This window comes from Artemia franciscana, chromosome 12 (assembly GCF_032884065.1).
Source record: "Artemia franciscana chromosome 12, ASM3288406v1, whole genome shotgun sequence".
Lineage (NCBI taxonomy): Eukaryota > Metazoa > Arthropoda > Branchiopoda > Anostraca > Artemiidae > Artemia > Artemia franciscana.
Genome location: NC_088874.1, coordinates 17,840,142 through 17,858,840, shown reverse-complemented (window position 1 = coordinate 17,858,840; position 18,699 = coordinate 17,840,142). Strand labels below are relative to the sequence as shown.

Here is an 18,699-nt window from a genome sequence, read left to right as displayed (position 1 = left end):
ATGATGAGGATTTAGACGCTGTTATGAACGGATACAAACGAGACATGTCCGACTTTTGCAAGTTTGGCCTGCATTGTACCCATCGTATTTGTGCAAAGAAGCATGTTGACCTCACAGGTAACCCTATTGTAAATAAGAACTTTTGATTTTTTCTTAACTATTTAGTTCTATGTCTGACGTTAAATAACAAAAGATCACTAAGCAAATCATCAGACTGAAGACTACTCGCTATAAGTGGAAAATTATTGAAGTCACCTCTGGGTTTGGCTTTTGTTTGAAAATCAAAAAACTGTTTAATGTGCGATAAGTTTTCATTAGAAGCCTCTGAAATTCGCTTCATCTCAATTTTTCTTCTTGTCCTAATTATTTAGTTTACCATATTTATTTTTTGCTCAAAGAGTATTCTTGCAGGTTTTTTTTGTGTTTTAATCCTGCTTTCTAGGGCTATAACGAGAGAAAGATTAAGATGGCACGTTCTGCGGATGAAGGATGACAGATTGCGGAAGATTGCCCTTTTTGGCCAACCGTCTAGGGCTAAATGGAAAGCAGATCGTCCGCGGTTGGGGTGGGAGGGTGTCATAAAGAAAGATATAAGGGAAATAGGAACTTCCTGAGAGGGTTTAAAGAGAGCTTTGAACTGATTTGGATGGAGGAGGAGCTTGCGTACCTGTGTTGGCATCAGGTGGCTTGGTGCTACGGTGAGTTGTTAGTAGTAGCAGCAGTAGTAATAATATAAAGACTATAATGGTTGCAGCAGTAAGTGTAGCCTAGTAAAGGGCGAACCGCGGCCCATAGTAATCATAAGTTTGAAAAGGTGTTAAAAAAATTGTCCGCTGAGCACAAATCTTAATGGTAAGGGTATTGCGAAGATTAATTTACAAGAATTTCAAAAACAGTCAGAAACCCCTCTAAAATGGTGTCAGTTCGAAATAAAAACTGCACCATTGAAATCACCGAAAATCTCACGTACTGTAAATTTTTTCCCCTGGGGGAGATCTTATCAAAACAGTGGTCATTTGAAATGAAATCGTCATATCTAGTGCTTTTTTAAGTAACTAAAGGTAATATTAAAATAAAATGCAGTTTTCGACAAAACTGCATCTTTGTATCCAAGGTAATATAAGGCTTGTACCTTTTGAAAAATTTTTGTTTGAAGAGTGATAAATAGGTTTTGGTTACTGTGACAACGAGTTGCAGCTTACTTAGACTGTTGTTGCAGCTTACTTGTCGTCACATAGTTTTTTAGTGTATAGTGTATTTGTTTAACGCAATATTTCCATCTAAGTGTCGATGAAAAGGGTTCCTGGTAGTACTTGCCCCCCTTCCCTGTAAATTCCCTAACGATACTTATGATGCCCTTCCAGGTCTTCACCTTTTGTGCCCGTAAGCATATGAATGTGATTTCTATGTTACATGTGAAATATTTTTTTCTGCAATATGAAGGGTGATTAAGCATCAGTTTACACCTCCACCCCCTGAATCTTTTTTATATGTATTTGAGTGATTACAAAGGGTTGGAAATTTTGAGTGTAAAATGAAATGAACTTTTCGAGACATCAACCCCCCTCTCACCTAGGTATTTACTCACCGGTCCTCCTCCTTAATAGCGGATGCGTCATTAGGCATCTTGTCAAACATCAAGTGAATTGAGTCGGTTAAATGAAGCTTTAAAAAAAAAGTATTTATATCTTTCATGAACTCTTTAGGAATGAGTGCGCATCCGTGCTTTATTACTGTCCCTGAAACTGAAATACTGTTTTAATACCTGGATAAAACTTTAAGACAGACTTCGGTAATTTGAAAGCAGTTTCTTTAATTTATTGAAGCAGTATTCGAATTTGTGTACCATTTAGATTTTCCATTCGATGTGATGTACATTTGAAAGAAATGTTTTTAAAAGGCAAATTAATGCAAGCAAACCAAGAGATGAGAGAATTTGTGAACTTTTTAATTCCATCCCTACTTGTGTCAAAGTGTAAATAGAATGTCAACGTGCAAACGCATACCCTATTGAAAATTAAAAGTGATATAAAACTGAAAATATCATAAGATGATCCTTTGAATAGCTTGAGGACGTTAGAGGGTGGCTCAATCGTTCAGTTTCTAAGAGAACTGTTTGTCTTGTAGTCGCACTAATTTGGATTATAGTAACCGTAAAAATTGCAGTTTTCCTTATGCGTACTTTCATGTTTTAATACAGTTTTAAACGGTACAACACTATAAACAACGTATAGGCTGCAAATTTACAAGCAAGGGTGCTTTCAGCCATATATTAATTTGATGCGGATGCTCGATATCACCAAGTGTGCAGTGCTACTTTTAGGAACAGCAAAACCATTTCTGTAAAATAAATTCTTAAAGGTAATGGAGGAAAGCCTACGTCAGTAGGCTGGCCGTTTGACAATAAGTGTTTTGATGCTTTTGCAAAGGCTTGTCAGAAGTTGCAATAAAATTTCCAAGAGTCAATGTCTGTCAGTGACTTAATGGAAAAATTCAGAGTTTTTTGCCAAAAGGGAGGTTTTCGTACACTTATAGATATTTGAAGAACAATTTCAAGAGGTGTTTGTAGACGACATCATAATATCAAGTACAAATGGGAAAGGTACCATTGCTACATTTAGAAAAGCTGTATCAAACATAAAATCGGATTAATCGTAAGCAAAAAAAAATGACTTATGAAAAAGAAAATTAGACTAATCAAGTCTGCAGTGAATCTGATCAAAATTGGAATTCATTTATTACGCAAAAATAAAGACTTTTATCCCAGTGCTTCAGATTTTGCATCGTTTTAAGCTTTATAGCTTTGTTGCAAGCCTGTAGGCCATGTTTCTTCGTATGCCAGAATTTTCTTACTGTAGGCATACTTTTTCACTGAGGTTTTGGTTTCCGTTTGCTAAGTGATGAACTTTGCAGCCTTGAATTCAGTGTGCAATGGATGAATGGAAATCTTCTGCAATGGATGAAAGTAACTAATTGTTGTAGCGAAAGGCCGCTTCACTCAATGGTTCGTGGACAATGTCGACCATGATATAGCAGCAATCGATATTCATAATGTTTTTCATTGTCCTCGAGGACGGGGATTCAAGTCCTGGTGTCGCTGGTTATTCAGTTTGGAACGCGGGGTCAGTGGTCTGACTCTGTAAGCTCAGCCAGTTTTGACTCAGCTCCAAATGGGTATCTGGAAAAATATGGGAAATGTAAACAGGAAGGGTGTGCGAATTGCACTTCTTCCTGGCTGAAGAGCCATGAAACGGAGATCAGCACCGCCGGTTGGGACCGTGAAGTCTAGTGACATATGCTTTTTCTTTTTTTTACCTCTCTATTACTGACAGACAAAATAATTTGTCCTCCAACGAATGAAATAGTATAGAAAGCAAAAATTTAATCCACTGCAAACGACCCCTAGCTCAACAGTTGTGAAAAAGCTAAAATTTCAAATTTATTTAATGAGCCCATTCAAACTAACCTCCTCGATATTTTTTGGATCCCTTAAGACATCAAGACCGGGGAAAGTGAAAATTATTTTTGATGGCCATGAAAAACCAAATATAAGTGATCTGGAGCTTAGATTGTGCGTGAAGCAACCTCTGTTGTAGTGACTTTAGATGGGAATTCGCTTGCTGATTATCAAGATAGAATTTTCCTTTCCGATTCTAGAAAAAAAACACTGTTTCATCAATATATTAGGAAGTCAATTTCAAGGAAGAGATATTTATGCAGAAGCTGACATAAACATAGTCATCGTCAGAAAAAGCTTTAAACTAGTTCAGGAGAAACATGTCAATTTAATACTGCTCCTATATCATTATTCTGGTAATATTGTAATGCAATCAGCCACACAATCTGATAAATTCTATGAAATTTAAGCCAAGAGATTAGATAATGGAGAGGAGGTGTGCAAAATCTTGCCTTTTGTTCACGCATTAACAAGCTGTGACACTACAAGTGTGTTATTTGGCTGAAGTTAATTATCTGCTTTAAAGAGTATAATAAATCTAAGAATTTATGCCAGTGGGCTTTGCATTTTGGATCATTCGAAAGTGTTATTGTAGAAGTTTGGTCGATGTTTATTGTAAAGTTGTCGGGTCACCATATGAACGTAACGTTGACAGAGGCAACCTAAATATTCTTCTTACGAACAAGAAACGAGAAAAATATTCTAGCTACAAACGAATTTGATAGTGCTTGCTTTTCCTGAAAATCAAATGCGGTGAAATATTCTTTGTTTTAAATGCATCTACAGTGCCTCGTTTCGAAAAATCCGTGCATGTCAGTCCCTGATTCAGCCCTATGAGATTCGCAATGAGTTGTAGGAGTATTTTAACAGACTGCTGTCCCGCATCGGAGAATCTCCTGAACATGGTCAAGTCTACATGTCGCCGATGTGGACTTCCTTGTTCCATAATATGTGAAAATCGTTGCAGCAAGGACTGTATTAACACGTGATTCAGTTTTGTTTTCATAAAATATATATGGCATTTGATTTTGATGAAATAATACTGCATAATGTTTTCAAATTCTGGTTTTTCTTAATGTATGGTTTTAATTGTAAAGAACCTTAGTTTGGGTGTTTTTATTTAGCATTTCTTACAAACTTTTAGCTAAAACAAGCTACCTAGGATTTTAAGCCATTTAAATTTAAGATTTTAAAAAAGTAAATTTTCAGCACTGGTCATGTTTATTAGTCTTGGGGAAACCATTTTTTTTTTTATGTCCTTCAGTTTTTATCAATCAATGCTGTTCTCTTCTTCAGCATGAAAATTCTAGTAATTTGATACTAAGTTATGGGGTTTTGTAATTATGATGGAATATGTGTCACAGTATTTGGGATCTGTCCCAGAAAAGTTGATAACTTAATAGTATATAAAGTACCATCATTTTCGGATAATGATTTTATAGATGCATTGGAAGGTGTTCAATCTCAAATTACAAGTGAGGATTAAAGGATAGTTTTGATGGGTGATTCCAGTATTGATTTGCTGAATTCGGATGGGTGCGATGACTTCCTTAACAGCATGTTGTCGTCCAATTTATATTCCTGCAAGAATAACACAGTCTTCGGAACTTTAATTGAAAATATTTTTGTTGATGGTCGATTACTAAGTGGTTGTTTGGCTGATGTTCTTATAAGTGATGGATCAGACCACCTTATGCTAATTAGTAAAATTAATAGTTGCAGTAGCAAGCAACCAGCAAATGAGCTTAAATATAGAGATTTTTCAGAAAAGAGCTTAAAAAACTAGCTGAAAACTTAGATCATGTTGATTTTTTGGTAGTTTTTAAAAGTAAGTGTGCAAATGAGGCTTATGATTTATTTTTGGAGACATTTCTTGAGGAGCTTAACAAATGTTGCCCACATAAGCAGGTAAGAAAGAAAAAAAAATATTCCAAGAAGGAATGGATCACGACTGGTGCTTTGCATCTGCAAAAATGACGAATAAACTGTAAAAGTATTATCCAAATAACCCTACTTAACAAAAAACTTCAGTGTTTTAAATAATACCGTAATCAATTAAATACAATTAAAAGGCATACAGAAAAACGACATCATGAAAGGGAATTCGAACAAATTAAAGGAAATATGGAAAAGACATGGATAAAAATTAATGAAGTAATGGGCCATAAAAAAGAAAAAGAACAAATCAAAAAGATGAAATTCGGAGATGGTACTGTGAATGATACAAAAGAAATTGCGGCAAACCTGTGTAAATATTTTTCTGAGGAAGGTTCAAAATTGTGTCATGAGGCAGCTAAAAGATCAATAAGTCCCCTTGTCCTTGTATACTCAACACGAAATGTAACTTCTGAATTTCTGTTTATGAATTGTGATGAAAAAGAAATAAATGAAATAATCATGAAAATGAAATCTCAATCTTGTGGAAAAGACGAAGTTTCGTTAAAAATTGTTAAAGCAACCAAACAAATTGTCATTCCTATTTTAGTTTATTTAGTAAATTTGTCACTTGAAGCGGAGACTTTCCCAGAAAGACTAAAAGTAGCTCGTGTGTTACTCCTTCACAAAGGAAAGCATAAAAAAGACCCAACCAATAACTGACCTGTATCCCTTCTTACTTTTTTTTTTCCAAATTTTCGAGAAGGTAGTTCATAAACGAATGTATAACTATCTTCAAGAGCAGTACATAATTTGCAAAACGTAGTTCGGTTTTCGGAAAGGACTTTCAACGGATCTTGCCATCCTGAAGTTAGTTGATTGGGTAAATGATAAATTTGATAAATGCCCAATTCCTGCAGCATTATTTTTAGATATTAAAAAGGCATTCGGTACTATTGATCATGATAAGTTGCTGTATATTCTTAAATCAGTTGGGGTAGATAACGTAGTTTCAAAATGGTTTGATTCGTATCTAAGCAATAGGCTACGGGTCCTGCATAATAGTCCCGCAAGGGTCAATAATGGGACCCCTGCTTTTTCTTATTTATGTTGACCAAATAAAATATTATTTAACTGAAGCTTACATAATACTATTTGCAGATGATACACTTTTGTTTGTCGCATCTGAAAGTCTACCTTCTTTGTTTTTTTAAATCGAAAGCGCTCTCAATGAATTTGTGTCATGGGCGAATCCGAATTATTTAACACTTAGTTACAGTAAGACAAATTATGTTGTATTTTCTAGAATAGCATCAACTGAAACAGATCTGAAATAGAAAGAGTCAAAACTTGTAAATATATGGATTTTATAGTTGATGAGAATGTTTCATGGAAAGAACATGCAAAGTTAGTTGGTAAAAAAAACTTTCAAGGTCCCTTGGAGTCATCCACCACCTTAAATTCCGTTTTCCTAAGAAAATACTAAAAATGATGTATCATTCTATTTTTCATCCTCATTTGTATTATGGGTGTTCCATATGGGCAAGTAATTCTATTTCTTGTTATAAAAGAGTTCAAATCATCCAAAACAATTCAAATTGTATCTCCGATTCAACATACACAAAAACAGCTGTTTTTGGTGAGGGCGCTTCTTGGACGATGTCACAAGAATGTCGGGTGTCGTAATAATGCAGATCTTGATTTATTGTGAACATATTTTAGAAAGGTGACGGAAGGACGTTATTGAAATATTTAAAGCAAAAAATTGTGATCTGAAAATCTCGAGTCTTCGACACGTCAAATATCCTAGCACTTTTGAATTGAAGGTTGATAAACCTTCAATTCAAAAGTAGCATTCTAAAATATTGTTCACAATAAATCAAAATCTGCATTATTACAACACCCGACATTCTTGTGACATCGTCCAAGAAGCACCCTCAACAAAAACAGCTTCTTTTTTTAATTAGATTTTTTGCACCAAATATTTGGAATACACTACCATTCAGTTTCTGAAATTCGAATAATCTTACTTCGTTCAAGCGAGCAGCGAAACGTCATTACAAGAAAATCGTTTAGTGTTTTCTTCATTTAGACCTTCCCCCCTTTTTTTTTTTTTTTATTTCTAGCTACCTGTTTCCATAATTTCCTCTCTTTTATATGTTAAGTTATTGGTTTATTTCGTTTGTTGTTTTGTTGTTTAATTAATATTATTTCCCTGCCCTAGCCAAGCACTCATTTCGTTCTTTCCTGTCAGGAATGTCATATTTGTAGTTTTTTTGCGTTTAAATAAATAAATATGGAATGGAATGGAATAAGTTTTTCATTTTCTTTTTCAATGTAAATTTTTCTGTGATTTGACACTTAACACAATTGTTGGTCAATTTTTAAAAGTATATAAAATTCTTCATTTGTTGTCAATATGGTGGCAAAAAAAAACATATTTAGAACAATAATAGTTATGTGTATTTTTAGTATGTTTGTAAAAATAAAATAAAAGTATTAGTGCTGTAATTAATTCCAGCCCAATTTTTTTTTATTATTATTGCTACTGTACTATTTCCAGGTTGACCTATTCTGTGGTTCATTTCTTTAAGTAGTTTTCGTTTTAATATGTCTATTTACTTTTATTTGGGAAAATATTAAAAAAAAAATTATGATTAATATAGTCAAAAGATATGCAAATTTACTTAAGAAAAATTTTACTAACCTTCATCAAAAAATTAATAACATTTATTGAAAGTAAATATTATATTGCAGACAGAATACTCGATGAAGATAGGTCAGCGAAGTATGAAATGTACAATCCTGGTGAATTTCCCAAAAGGGGTTCAATAGTATCTTTGGTAATAACTAAAATCCGGAGCCAAAACGACTTAGTTGGAGTAATACTCGCGCAAGAACAAGGTAAGTCCTACTGTAGATTAATTTACAAGATTGATAATCATTTGTGTATAAAAACATGAAGAGGCCTCTATCAAACCATATTTTTTTCTGGGGAGAAGAAAATCTGCCAAAAGAGATGACTTTTGAGATGACATAAAAAGAATTTTATAGATTAATTAGGGAAAACGTTAAAAAATCTACCTTGGGTGCCAGAGCTACGCTCAAGTAAAACGGTAGTTTATGTACGATTACCTGAGGTCCAAGTTGAGGGAAAATACGTTTGAAATGTTTTCACCTTTCTTACTTTCATAAATGAAAAATTATCAAAACCTTAACGAAGAAATGTCAATATATGTCAATTTAATTGACAATCCCGATTTTTATTTCAGTAAAGCGCAAATTGTATTCTGGTCTTGAGAGGGCATAGGGGTTGTCAGTCCTACTCATGTTAATTTTTGCTCGTTTTGAGTTTGAATCGGCTATTTATTGTAATTTCTGTTTGTTTTGAGTTTCATCTATTGACTTGCTATGATTTGTGATAGCTTTAAGCTTCGAAGATTATTTGCTTTTTTGTCATTCTTTACTTAATGGAACTCTTTACTTTTCTTCGAAAAACTTGTTTTGTGGAAAAAGTTAATTTCTGTTCGTTTTTTATTGATAGTCTTTTTCATGAAAAAAAAAATATTGTGTATCTTTTAATAATAACAATAATAATTTATTTGTTGCCCGCTAGTTCTGATAATTTAAGCGGAGTAAAAACGCTAAGGAAAGAAAAACAAAATAACACAGACAATGCAATCAATACAGTCTAATCAAAGGGTGATAAGGACCCAAGCGTTGACAGGCCTCAGCAATTAATCTAGCATAGAGTTTTTTATAAACGAAAATAATATCAGTGGCACAAAACTTTCTAATAATCTTCAGATTTCTATAACAACGCGGCATATACAATAAATATTTGCAATAACGAAAATACAGAACTCTTGTACCTTGTAAATCTTAATTATTACAAAACGGGCGCAAACCGGAAAGAAACAGTATAGAATGATCGCAATATGTAGAATAAAGTCTGGATAAAGCCTTTCGCGAAAATCTGCCTCGGCTCGGGACAATTTTCGCTTACCCAATTTTAAGTTTACTTTTAATATCATTAAGCCCACAAGATCGAAAAGCCGATAAAGATGAACAAATACTAATACCAAGCCACCGAATCGAAGAAACGAGCTTAACTGAAAAATAACCATAAGCAAGATCACTACTTTGATGTTTAGCATTAAAAACTAAATATTCACATTTTTCAGCATTAAGTTTGAGGCTGATTTCCTCAAAAGACTTGGAAACAAGCGGGGTCGACTTAATTAGGCTAGATTTAGTGCGGCTGATCAAAAGTAAATCATCTGCATGTGCAATATACGAAAGATTAGTTCGGCCTAAAAAACATGATGGATTAATACTTGGCAAAACAGAATAAAGACAAGCATAAAAAAGATAAGAGGATAAGACTCCTCCTTGCCTAAGACCAAAAACGGATGGGGATATTACAAACGTAGGTGTCACCTGACTTGAGTCGAACATATGAATTAGCATACCAAAAACGAAGAGTTGACATAATAGAAGCATTAGCACCAAGTTGGATTAAAGAATACCAAAGTTGGCTATACCATATTGAACCAAATGCTTTTGAAACATCGAGTGCACAAAAATGAACCTAAAAATCATTTTTATGCGCTTTTGTAATCCTGACACGAAGTTTCTGAAGTTGACCTGAAAAACAAAGTTAATATTATTCCCAAAAGATTCTATCTATGCTCTTTGACAACCTGGATACACTTATACTCTTTTTATTTACTTTAATTTTAAGAGTAGAAGTAGTAATAGTAGTATCCCAAAAGTTTCAACCTAATTCCCCCAGTCGTTCTCGATTGAAAATCCGATGTTCTAGTGCCCTTTTTAAGATTCAGAGGGTGAATATTCCCCCTCCACACCCCGTATTTTCCCGAAATGCATCTGATAGAAATTTTAAGACTGCCATTTGTTGCCGTAGAAACTTCGAAAAGAGCTCATTTGATTAGAAATTGAAAGGACTAGTGCTATTTTTAATAGGTGAAATCCCACGCCCACCATTTCCTCAAACACATCCAATCAAAATTTTGAGATAGCCATTTTATTCAACTTAGTTGAAAGGTCCGGAAATTATGTCTGAGGATGACAGTCCCCCTACAGCCCTCAAGGCAAGGGTTGTAAGTTATGCCGTAGGGGCATATAAGGTATGAATCGAAAGGGTGATCGTATAAACTTTGTAGGGGTCTGATTGGATTGTTATTCAGAAATTCTAGTGCATTTTTAAGATTCAGAGTGATCGGAGGGTGCATACCCCCACCCCATACCTCGTATTTTCCCGAAATGCATCTGATAGAAATTTTGAGATGGGCATTTGTTGTCATAGAAACTTCGAAATGATTCAATCGGAAATTGAAAGAGCGAGTGCCCTTTTCAATTGTCAAAAGAGATTGGAGGGCAGCGAACCCCCTCCCACGCCAACCATTTCTCCAAACACATCCAATAAAATTTATGAGAAAACAATTTTGTTCTACGTAACTGAAAGGACCAGAAATTATGTCTTTGAGGATGACAAACCTGCACAGCCCTCAGGGCATGGGTAAGTTATGACCTGTGGGCATATAAGGTATATTTAGACAGGGTGATCGTATGAACTTCGGAGGGGGGCTTGTTGGATTGGTAATTAGAAGTTCTACTGCCCTTTTGAGATTTAGAGTGATCGGGGGTGGATAACCCCCACCCCCATACGTCGTTTTTTCCCGTGGCTAGTGCCCTTTTTATTATTCAAAAGTGGCTGGAGGGCAACAAATCCCTCCCTTCCTCCCACGCTCATCAATTCCCAAAACTCATCTAATCAAGATTTTGAGATAGTCATTTTGCTCAGTGTAGTTTAAAGGTCTGGAAATTATGTATTTGACAACCCCAATACCTTCTCAAGACCAGAACATAATTTGCACTATACTGAAAAAAACGGCTCTGGATTTTCAGTTTAGTATGCATATACTGATATATGTTCCTTTAAGTTTTAATAATTTTTAATTTATTTAAAAAGTTAAAACATTTTAAACATATTTTGTTTATTCCAATCATACAATAAATAACCGAGTCAAACTCAAAACGAGGAAAAATTAACACGAGTAGGGCTGATAACCCCCGATGCCTTCTCATGACCAGAACCTAATTTGCACTTTACTGAAAGCAAAATATGCTTAAAATATTTTCACTTGGTTTTTACTTGTTAAAATGTTTTTACTATATATATGAAAGGGGAAGTCTTCCCCTTGCACTCCAATTACAGCGCGAGTGTCTGGTGCCCTTTTTAAGAGTAGCAAGACATTGGAGGGTAAACAGCCCTTCTCTCAAGCCCATTCATTTTCTAAACACGGCCAGTCAAAATTTTTAGACAGCCATTTTGTTCAGTATAGTAGAACGGTCCAGCAGCTATGTCTTTAGGGATAATAGGCATGTCGACCCCTGTAATTATGCAATTGCCCATTATGTTTTAAAATAAATAAAAAGGCATTGTGTTAAGTGGTTGCCAATAAGACACCTCAGCAACATATCAAGAACGACTGGGGTTTTTAATTGAAACTTTTGGGGATACTACTATTACTATTTCTGCCCTTACAACTTAAATAAATAAAAAGAGTGTAATTGTATCCAGGTTGTCAAAGAACATAGATATAATTTTTTGGGAATGATATTAACTTTTCTTTTTCAAGTCAACTTCAGAAGCTATAAAATTAAATTAAAAAACACTGTTTGTGTCAGGATTAAAAATTGTTGTAAAAGTTTCTTTATCATACAAATAACAACCCATATTATGGATTCTACAAAAAAAAAATGAAAAGATATACAATTTTTTTTTCTCATGAAAAAGACTATGACAATAAAAAACGAACGGAAATTAATTAAAAAATTTTCCACGAGACAAGTTTTTCAAAGAAAAGTAGAGAGCTCGATTAAGCCAAGAATGAGCAAAAATGAAGTCAATTAAGCTTCCAAGTGTAAAACTACCACAAATCACTATTAATAAGTCGATGAAACTTAAAACGAACAGAAATTACAATAAATAGCCTAGTCAAACTCAAAACGAGGAAAATTGCCATGAGTAGGGCTGATAATCCCTATGCCCTCTCAAGACCCTGACACTCGAAGTGTTGCTGTGGAGGGCTGATAACCCCTATGCCCTCTCAAGACCAGAGCACAACTAAATACGTTTGGAACTTGGAATGTTACGACGTTAAAAAATGACTATTACATCGACATTTCGACTCACGAATTCAGACGAATCAATCTGGACATTAGAAGTTTCAGAAACTCATATCCCAGGGGTAAAAAGCATAAAATTAGGTTATATAGAATTTGTTTACTTAGGCAGAAAGGACATAGACAGGGAGTAGGGCTCATGATGAATAAGGAAGCTGCTAAGTCTTGTTTAGACTGGGATATTTAGGATTGCTCACTTTATGACTAAAAAGTTCACAGTATCAGTTATGGCAGCATATGCCCCTGTTGGATTGACTGACGGAGGTACTAGTGACTCAGATGAATTTTACTTACAGTTATAGGAGCAAATAGACAGGGTCCCAGGTAGAAATATGGCGTTTTCTGGCCATTTGAAATATTTAAATTTTTGGCCATTTGAGTCCCCTCCGAAGTTTACCTCTTCCAAAAAAGTTTGTAGCCATTACTGTTTTCTTTTCCTACACCAAATTTACCTAGGCTAGGATACCATCTATCCCTATTTATACCAAACTGTTCGTTAAAATCTCTTAGTAAAACACCATATTTCTACCTGGTATCCTGTCTATTTGCTCCTGTAACTGTAAGTAAAATTCATCTGAGTCACTTGAATATCCGTCAGTCGGCTCAATCGGGGCATATACTACTATTAAGTTCAATTTAAAGTTCAATTGTAAAATATTTTTGTTCATTGTAGGTTTGATTTGCACATTCAACTTAAGCTTTACTCATTTTAAGGTTCGTTTATTCATTTATATTAGTGCCTGTTGTATATTTTGCTATCATTGCTTATTTAATTTCTGTTCGTTTTAGGTTAATTTCTTGTCTTTTTTAGTTTGAGTTATTGTAGGTTTCTATATCGTCTGATCTTAAGTTTATTATGACCTTTTCTTTTCTTTAGAAAACTTCTTTTTCGGGAAGTTACTTTTAATTAATTTTGTAAAAAAAAGCGGTAGTTTGCAGCCATTATGATATCCTGCATTTTTCCATTGCACTAGTAATAATTTTTCTTTACTGAATGCAATTGTAGCTTTAACTGATGATGGTATTTTTAGAATTCTGAAAAATGGAAACAGATTTTCAGCCAAGTTTAATGGACTTATTTGAGACTTTGGTACCAACTACCTTACCCTGATTGTTCTTAACTTCGTTTCTTTTATGGTTTTGTTTTTTTATGGTTTTGAACCAATTTATAGAAAGTAACGCCTAAATAGGTTTAAAGTATAAGAAATTACATTTAAAATTAAAAATCTTGAGTTTTTGGGGAACCTCAAAATGTCTCTGTTAGCGTACGAATTAAAGTTTGCTTCATCAATGCTGGGAAAAATGATGATTATCAGCTACATTTAAGCATTACAGTTAGGAATTGACAAAAATGACTTATTTTACACTAGCTGTAAACCTTCTATTTATCGGCTTCGATTGTGAATAAAAGAAGAAATAGGTGAATCGTGTATAGTAATTTTGCCTCATCCATTCTAAGGGGCAGTACAGGGACTTAAAAAAGATGATTGGTCTTGGCAATGCCTTGATTTTAAGGAAATACTTTTGAATAATCTCTATAAATTTTTTGCCGAACAATCTTTATATACCATTTATTGATTTACAGACTCTGAAACTGAAATTGATCCAGAAACGTTGACAAGCCTTATGGAGGCAATGCAGAGGTTCTACAAGGGAACAAAATGTATTGATTTTAAAGGAAGACCTTGCGAAGGGGAACTCTTTGCAGCTAGGAGTAGTGGAGATGATTCTTGGTATAGATCACGTGTTATAGACGTATATGGAGATGTAGTGGAGGTTTGTTTTTTCTTCTTTTATCATGAAATTTATCTTTCATTTCATTTGTCAACGACCTTACGATGTACTTCCGTTAATACTTATTGCAAGTCCTTGCGTTATTGCTTTGGAAAAAGTAAAGGAATTTTGAGGGAGGGGGTCTTGCTGCTCAATTACTTCTCTCAATGAACACTTTGCCTGTTTTTACCCCAACGAGGTTCTACTTGCTTTTGCAGTCATCATTTAATTACTTTTTTTCCAATATGCACCTCAGCAATGAAGTTGCCAATTCCTCGAACTTCTCAATATGCTATGCATCATGAATGTTTTTGTTTTGTTTTCTAAACTGACGTATACCTTCATCAGTTAATCAAGGACAAATGATTAGTGTAAAAAAACCGCTGTTCTTGGTTCTGGTTTTCTTCGTTTTTTTTCGTCACGTGGCTGCTTTTAAAGTCACTACTAAGAGAAAATTAAATAGGAAGCTCGAATTTTTTCACCAATGTGTGAATCTTTCAATTTTAGGAAGTTGACGTGACAAAATAGCTCTGCCTCAGCCCCAAATCTAAAACTAATAGGCAAAATTAACGAAATTACGAACAAAAATGATTATATGATTCCATCATGATTCTATGATGGGCAATTGTCACGATCTATCATTGCTCATTGCAGCTAAATACAGACGGGTTGTGAAAGTGAAATCTTGATGTCATTTTCCTTTTTTTATCCTCAGTGTGTCTCCAAAAAACTGCCTAAAGATCTTGAGGATTTGTAGAACTCTGATTGGTGATTTTAGGTCCTGTACTAAGCTAATGCATGTGTACAAATAGTTTTTAGTCAAGTTTTTAAACGAAAGTTTTTGGCTATAGCTGCCTTATGCTAGCTTTCTTTCCAGCGAATTTTCTAAGGTGTATTGGTTTGCAAAAGGATACCGCCTCAATACTTTAATCGTAGATTTTGCAGTTAAAGACTCATTTTACAATATTACCTAAATTTTTCTGATGCTAAAGAATCATTATTAGAGGGTTTTAATGGAGTTTTTTGAATATGCTCTTGAAACATCAATGAATTTAATATGCATTTGCATGGTGGGTCACTAATTTTTTCAGGTTTGGAAAGAAATTAAACCAGTATTAAAACTTTTTGCAGCAGCGGCCTTACTCCTTTTGGACGCTGAGAAGCCTTTCTGATACAAATTTTGATTCCCAATCTATTGAAAAAAGGAAATGAGTGAAAGATCGGCCTTCCAAAGGTAAAAACGCATATATACATTAAAAGTCACTTTCTGAGTTAGACATACCACTGAATTAAGCTCAAAGAGGCGAATGATTTGTGCAAGTATTTCTTATAAAATCCCTCGCAAAGATTTTTTTGGCAAAACCGCGGATCTGTTGCATTTGCTCCATTTACCCAAGTTGAAAAGTCGATATTGAAAAGAGTCAGTAACCTTGTCATGTATTTGAATTGCATAATTGGAAAGAATGGTGTGTAAAACCAATCCTCACAACTTCTCACTTAAATCCTGTGTCTAGTATGGCGCAATGGTTGGGAAAAGTGCCACAAAACTTGAGAAACTTTGAAGACGATTTTCTCCGAATAATGAAAACTGTATATGCGCGTTTTTACATTTGGACGATTGAGATATTTCTAGTGAGTACTACAGGGAAGCTGTCATACTTACAGATCCAAAAAATATTTCCTTTCTGGGGTGAAATTTATAATTTTGGTAAGCTAGTGAATCCGTGAACGCTGTCGGTACAAGCTAAAAATCTGCAACTTTTTTTTTTCGTTGGACCTGGTTCATGGAACAAAGCAATGATTGAAAGAGAGTGGTGAGCTTTGGTTCTATTTTACTCTGTAGTCAAAATGGATATTGAAAAGGCTGATCCAACTTTGTTCTGAGAAAATGCTGCTAGCATTAGAATGCTGACGGACGAAGATAAACTTGAAACGTTTTGCGAGTAGTCTGGTTTCTCTTTTGCTTCTCATTTTCGATTATTCTAGCCGAAAAACTTTTCAGTCTTTTAAAAAGAATCAAAAGGCAGGAAGCCATATTGTTTTTGAAGGTCCAGTTAAAAAGTGTTTGAAATTAGTCCATTCAAACGCAATAGCATCAGCATAGTAATTGTCCAAAAGGACTAAGTCGATAGCTTTGGGAAGGGTGAGAAATAGTTTCAGTATCTTAAGTAGAGTGTGCCTTCGCAGATGGTAAGTTTTGACCTTTAGAATCTTTGTTCGTCGACTCTTATTCATCTCATGTAATTTAGCTAGTGTCCTATCTTATCTTTTGTCTCCATTTGCTGGTTTTATACATTAAAGTCGAACATATGAAAAGAATGTGGTCAAGTCTCGAAAACTGCAATTTCCTGCCAATTTCTTTAGGTTCTTTATTGCTTGTAAGTATTTGCGTACATTCGTGTTTTTTCATCGGACTTTGAGCAACAAAACATTTGCGTATTAACATCGAATTTCGAGCAACAATATATTTTGTCCTTTAAGTTAGGTTAGCCTAGCTGGGTCAACCGTTGGATCAACCGTTTTAATATCCATTTTGACTACAGAGTAAAATAAAGCCAATTCTCATCACTCTCTTTCAATCTTTGCGTTGGTCCATATTTAACCAGGTCCATATTTAAGTCTTTTGTTTCCCCAAAATTTGTTAGAAAAAAATCATGCTATCTTGTCAGAGAGAAACGAAATGATTTTTGTCTCTAACATTGAAATTTGCTCTCGTGTGTCGCTACTGCAAGAAAATTCATGACAAGGGCCTGACTCAGGAAGGACTTGAAGGATCTTGTTATCATGGAATTTTATCTAAAGGAATTTTATCTAAAAAGGACAAAACTTATAATGAGTAGCTGGAGTCTATTGTAATCCTTTCCTTTTGCAAAATCATTTTTATCTAGCTACGTATTTCTACTTTTTCTGGAAGTATTTCTTATTAATTCCAATTAAGTTAATTCCAATAACCCTTATTACCTGCAATGGAATTATTTCGTCTGAAACGTTTACAATAAGTAGTATTTAGATTGAAATAAGTAACACAAGCTCATTGAATCATACTCCAAATGTCAGACATCATTACGCATGATCAATAAAACCATCTAGTGTGATTACATAAGATACAACAGGTGCTTATGTAACATTTTGGTTGAAAATCTATTCTATGACCGCATGGCTGTACATGAGGTATGAAACAATGGAAAAAAAGATATAATAAATGAAAAATAAAATAAAATAGGTGAGAAAAGCGAGGATTTTGTGAGCCAGTAGCAAAATATGAAGATGAAAAACGAGCAAATATTTCGACAAGGACCTTCGCCAAGTCGTCCTCAGTGCTCAGAAAAAACAAAATCTAACCTTTTGAAGTGAATTCTACAAGAAGAGAAAACATATTATATCTCTTTCTCTTCGTGTACCAGCGAAATTTCATTTCACTGGCTGAAAATATATTCGGTTGCTCTTACTCTATCATCTTCAAGTTCTTTCTCATCTTCTCACACTTAGTCAGTGTGGCCTCAGATTTTTTTTTCATAATATATACTTTAAATTAAATTTAACTTATTTCCTAAATGTTTTAAGTAAAAATTTAAGTTATGATCCGTGGTGAATTTAATGACAGATTTAACCCTTCTAAAGTAAGACTGAGTTTTAAATTCCTCATCTAGTACCTACTTCTTCGTTTATATTGCATTATTATTTTTAGGTTTATGACGTGGATACAGGATATCAAGAAACCATTCCAATAACAAACCTTCGAATTTTACAGAACCAGTTTGCTCACTTGCCTGAACAGGTACGGAAATTCTGTGTAATCTAGAAATTGTGCTATCGTTTTTTCAATTCTGGTCGAATTTGGCTCTGCTAGTTCAGTTTTTTAAGACCTATTGGATGGAAGAATCCACAAAATATGTGACGAAAATAATTACAAAAGTAGTTTCAGGTTTTTTTGTTTTTTTTTTAACTAAAAACATTTAACTGAAAATACTTTATTATTTGTATTGACTGTATTTAAGAATATTCATTATTTTCGTTGATACATTGTTGTAAATTCATTTGCCAAAGACGATTTTTCTTTCCCTGAAAAGCTAACTTTTTCTTAGCATGCGAAGTGTGCAGGGTAAGCACTGCATCATGCTGTCTTTCCTTCTATCTTCAAGTAATCGTAAATAAACAAACTTTTATGTTTCGCAGTATAACTGAAACTATATGCAATTGTGGTGTGCATGTACATGGATGCTCCTTAGAACTAAAATACTCGTGTTTTTCTTTCGGGTCTTGCTCTTCAATTTTTTTTTTTTCAGCTTCTTGGGGCAAATGTGAAACTTAGGGAAATAGGTATGGTACCTATGAATACATCTTTGCTTCTTTACTTTTATTGAATAATACACGCTTATTTT

At 34.2% G+C, this 18,699-nt stretch overlaps 1 protein-coding gene across 1 annotated transcript in view; it reads left to right on the top strand.

The window, feature by feature from the left end:
- The window catches only part of LOC136033785 (uncharacterized), a gene marked incomplete in the record, with an annotated part of 70,186 nt that overhangs the window by 39,182 nt on the left and 12,305 nt on the right, over positions 1-18,699 (top strand). The window contains 4 exon segments of the mRNA XM_065714687.1: positions 1-117; positions 8,090-8,236; positions 14,130-14,320; positions 18,006-18,095. Coding sequence (XP_065570759.1) covers positions 1-117; positions 8,090-8,236; positions 14,130-14,320; positions 18,006-18,095 — 545 coding nt within the window.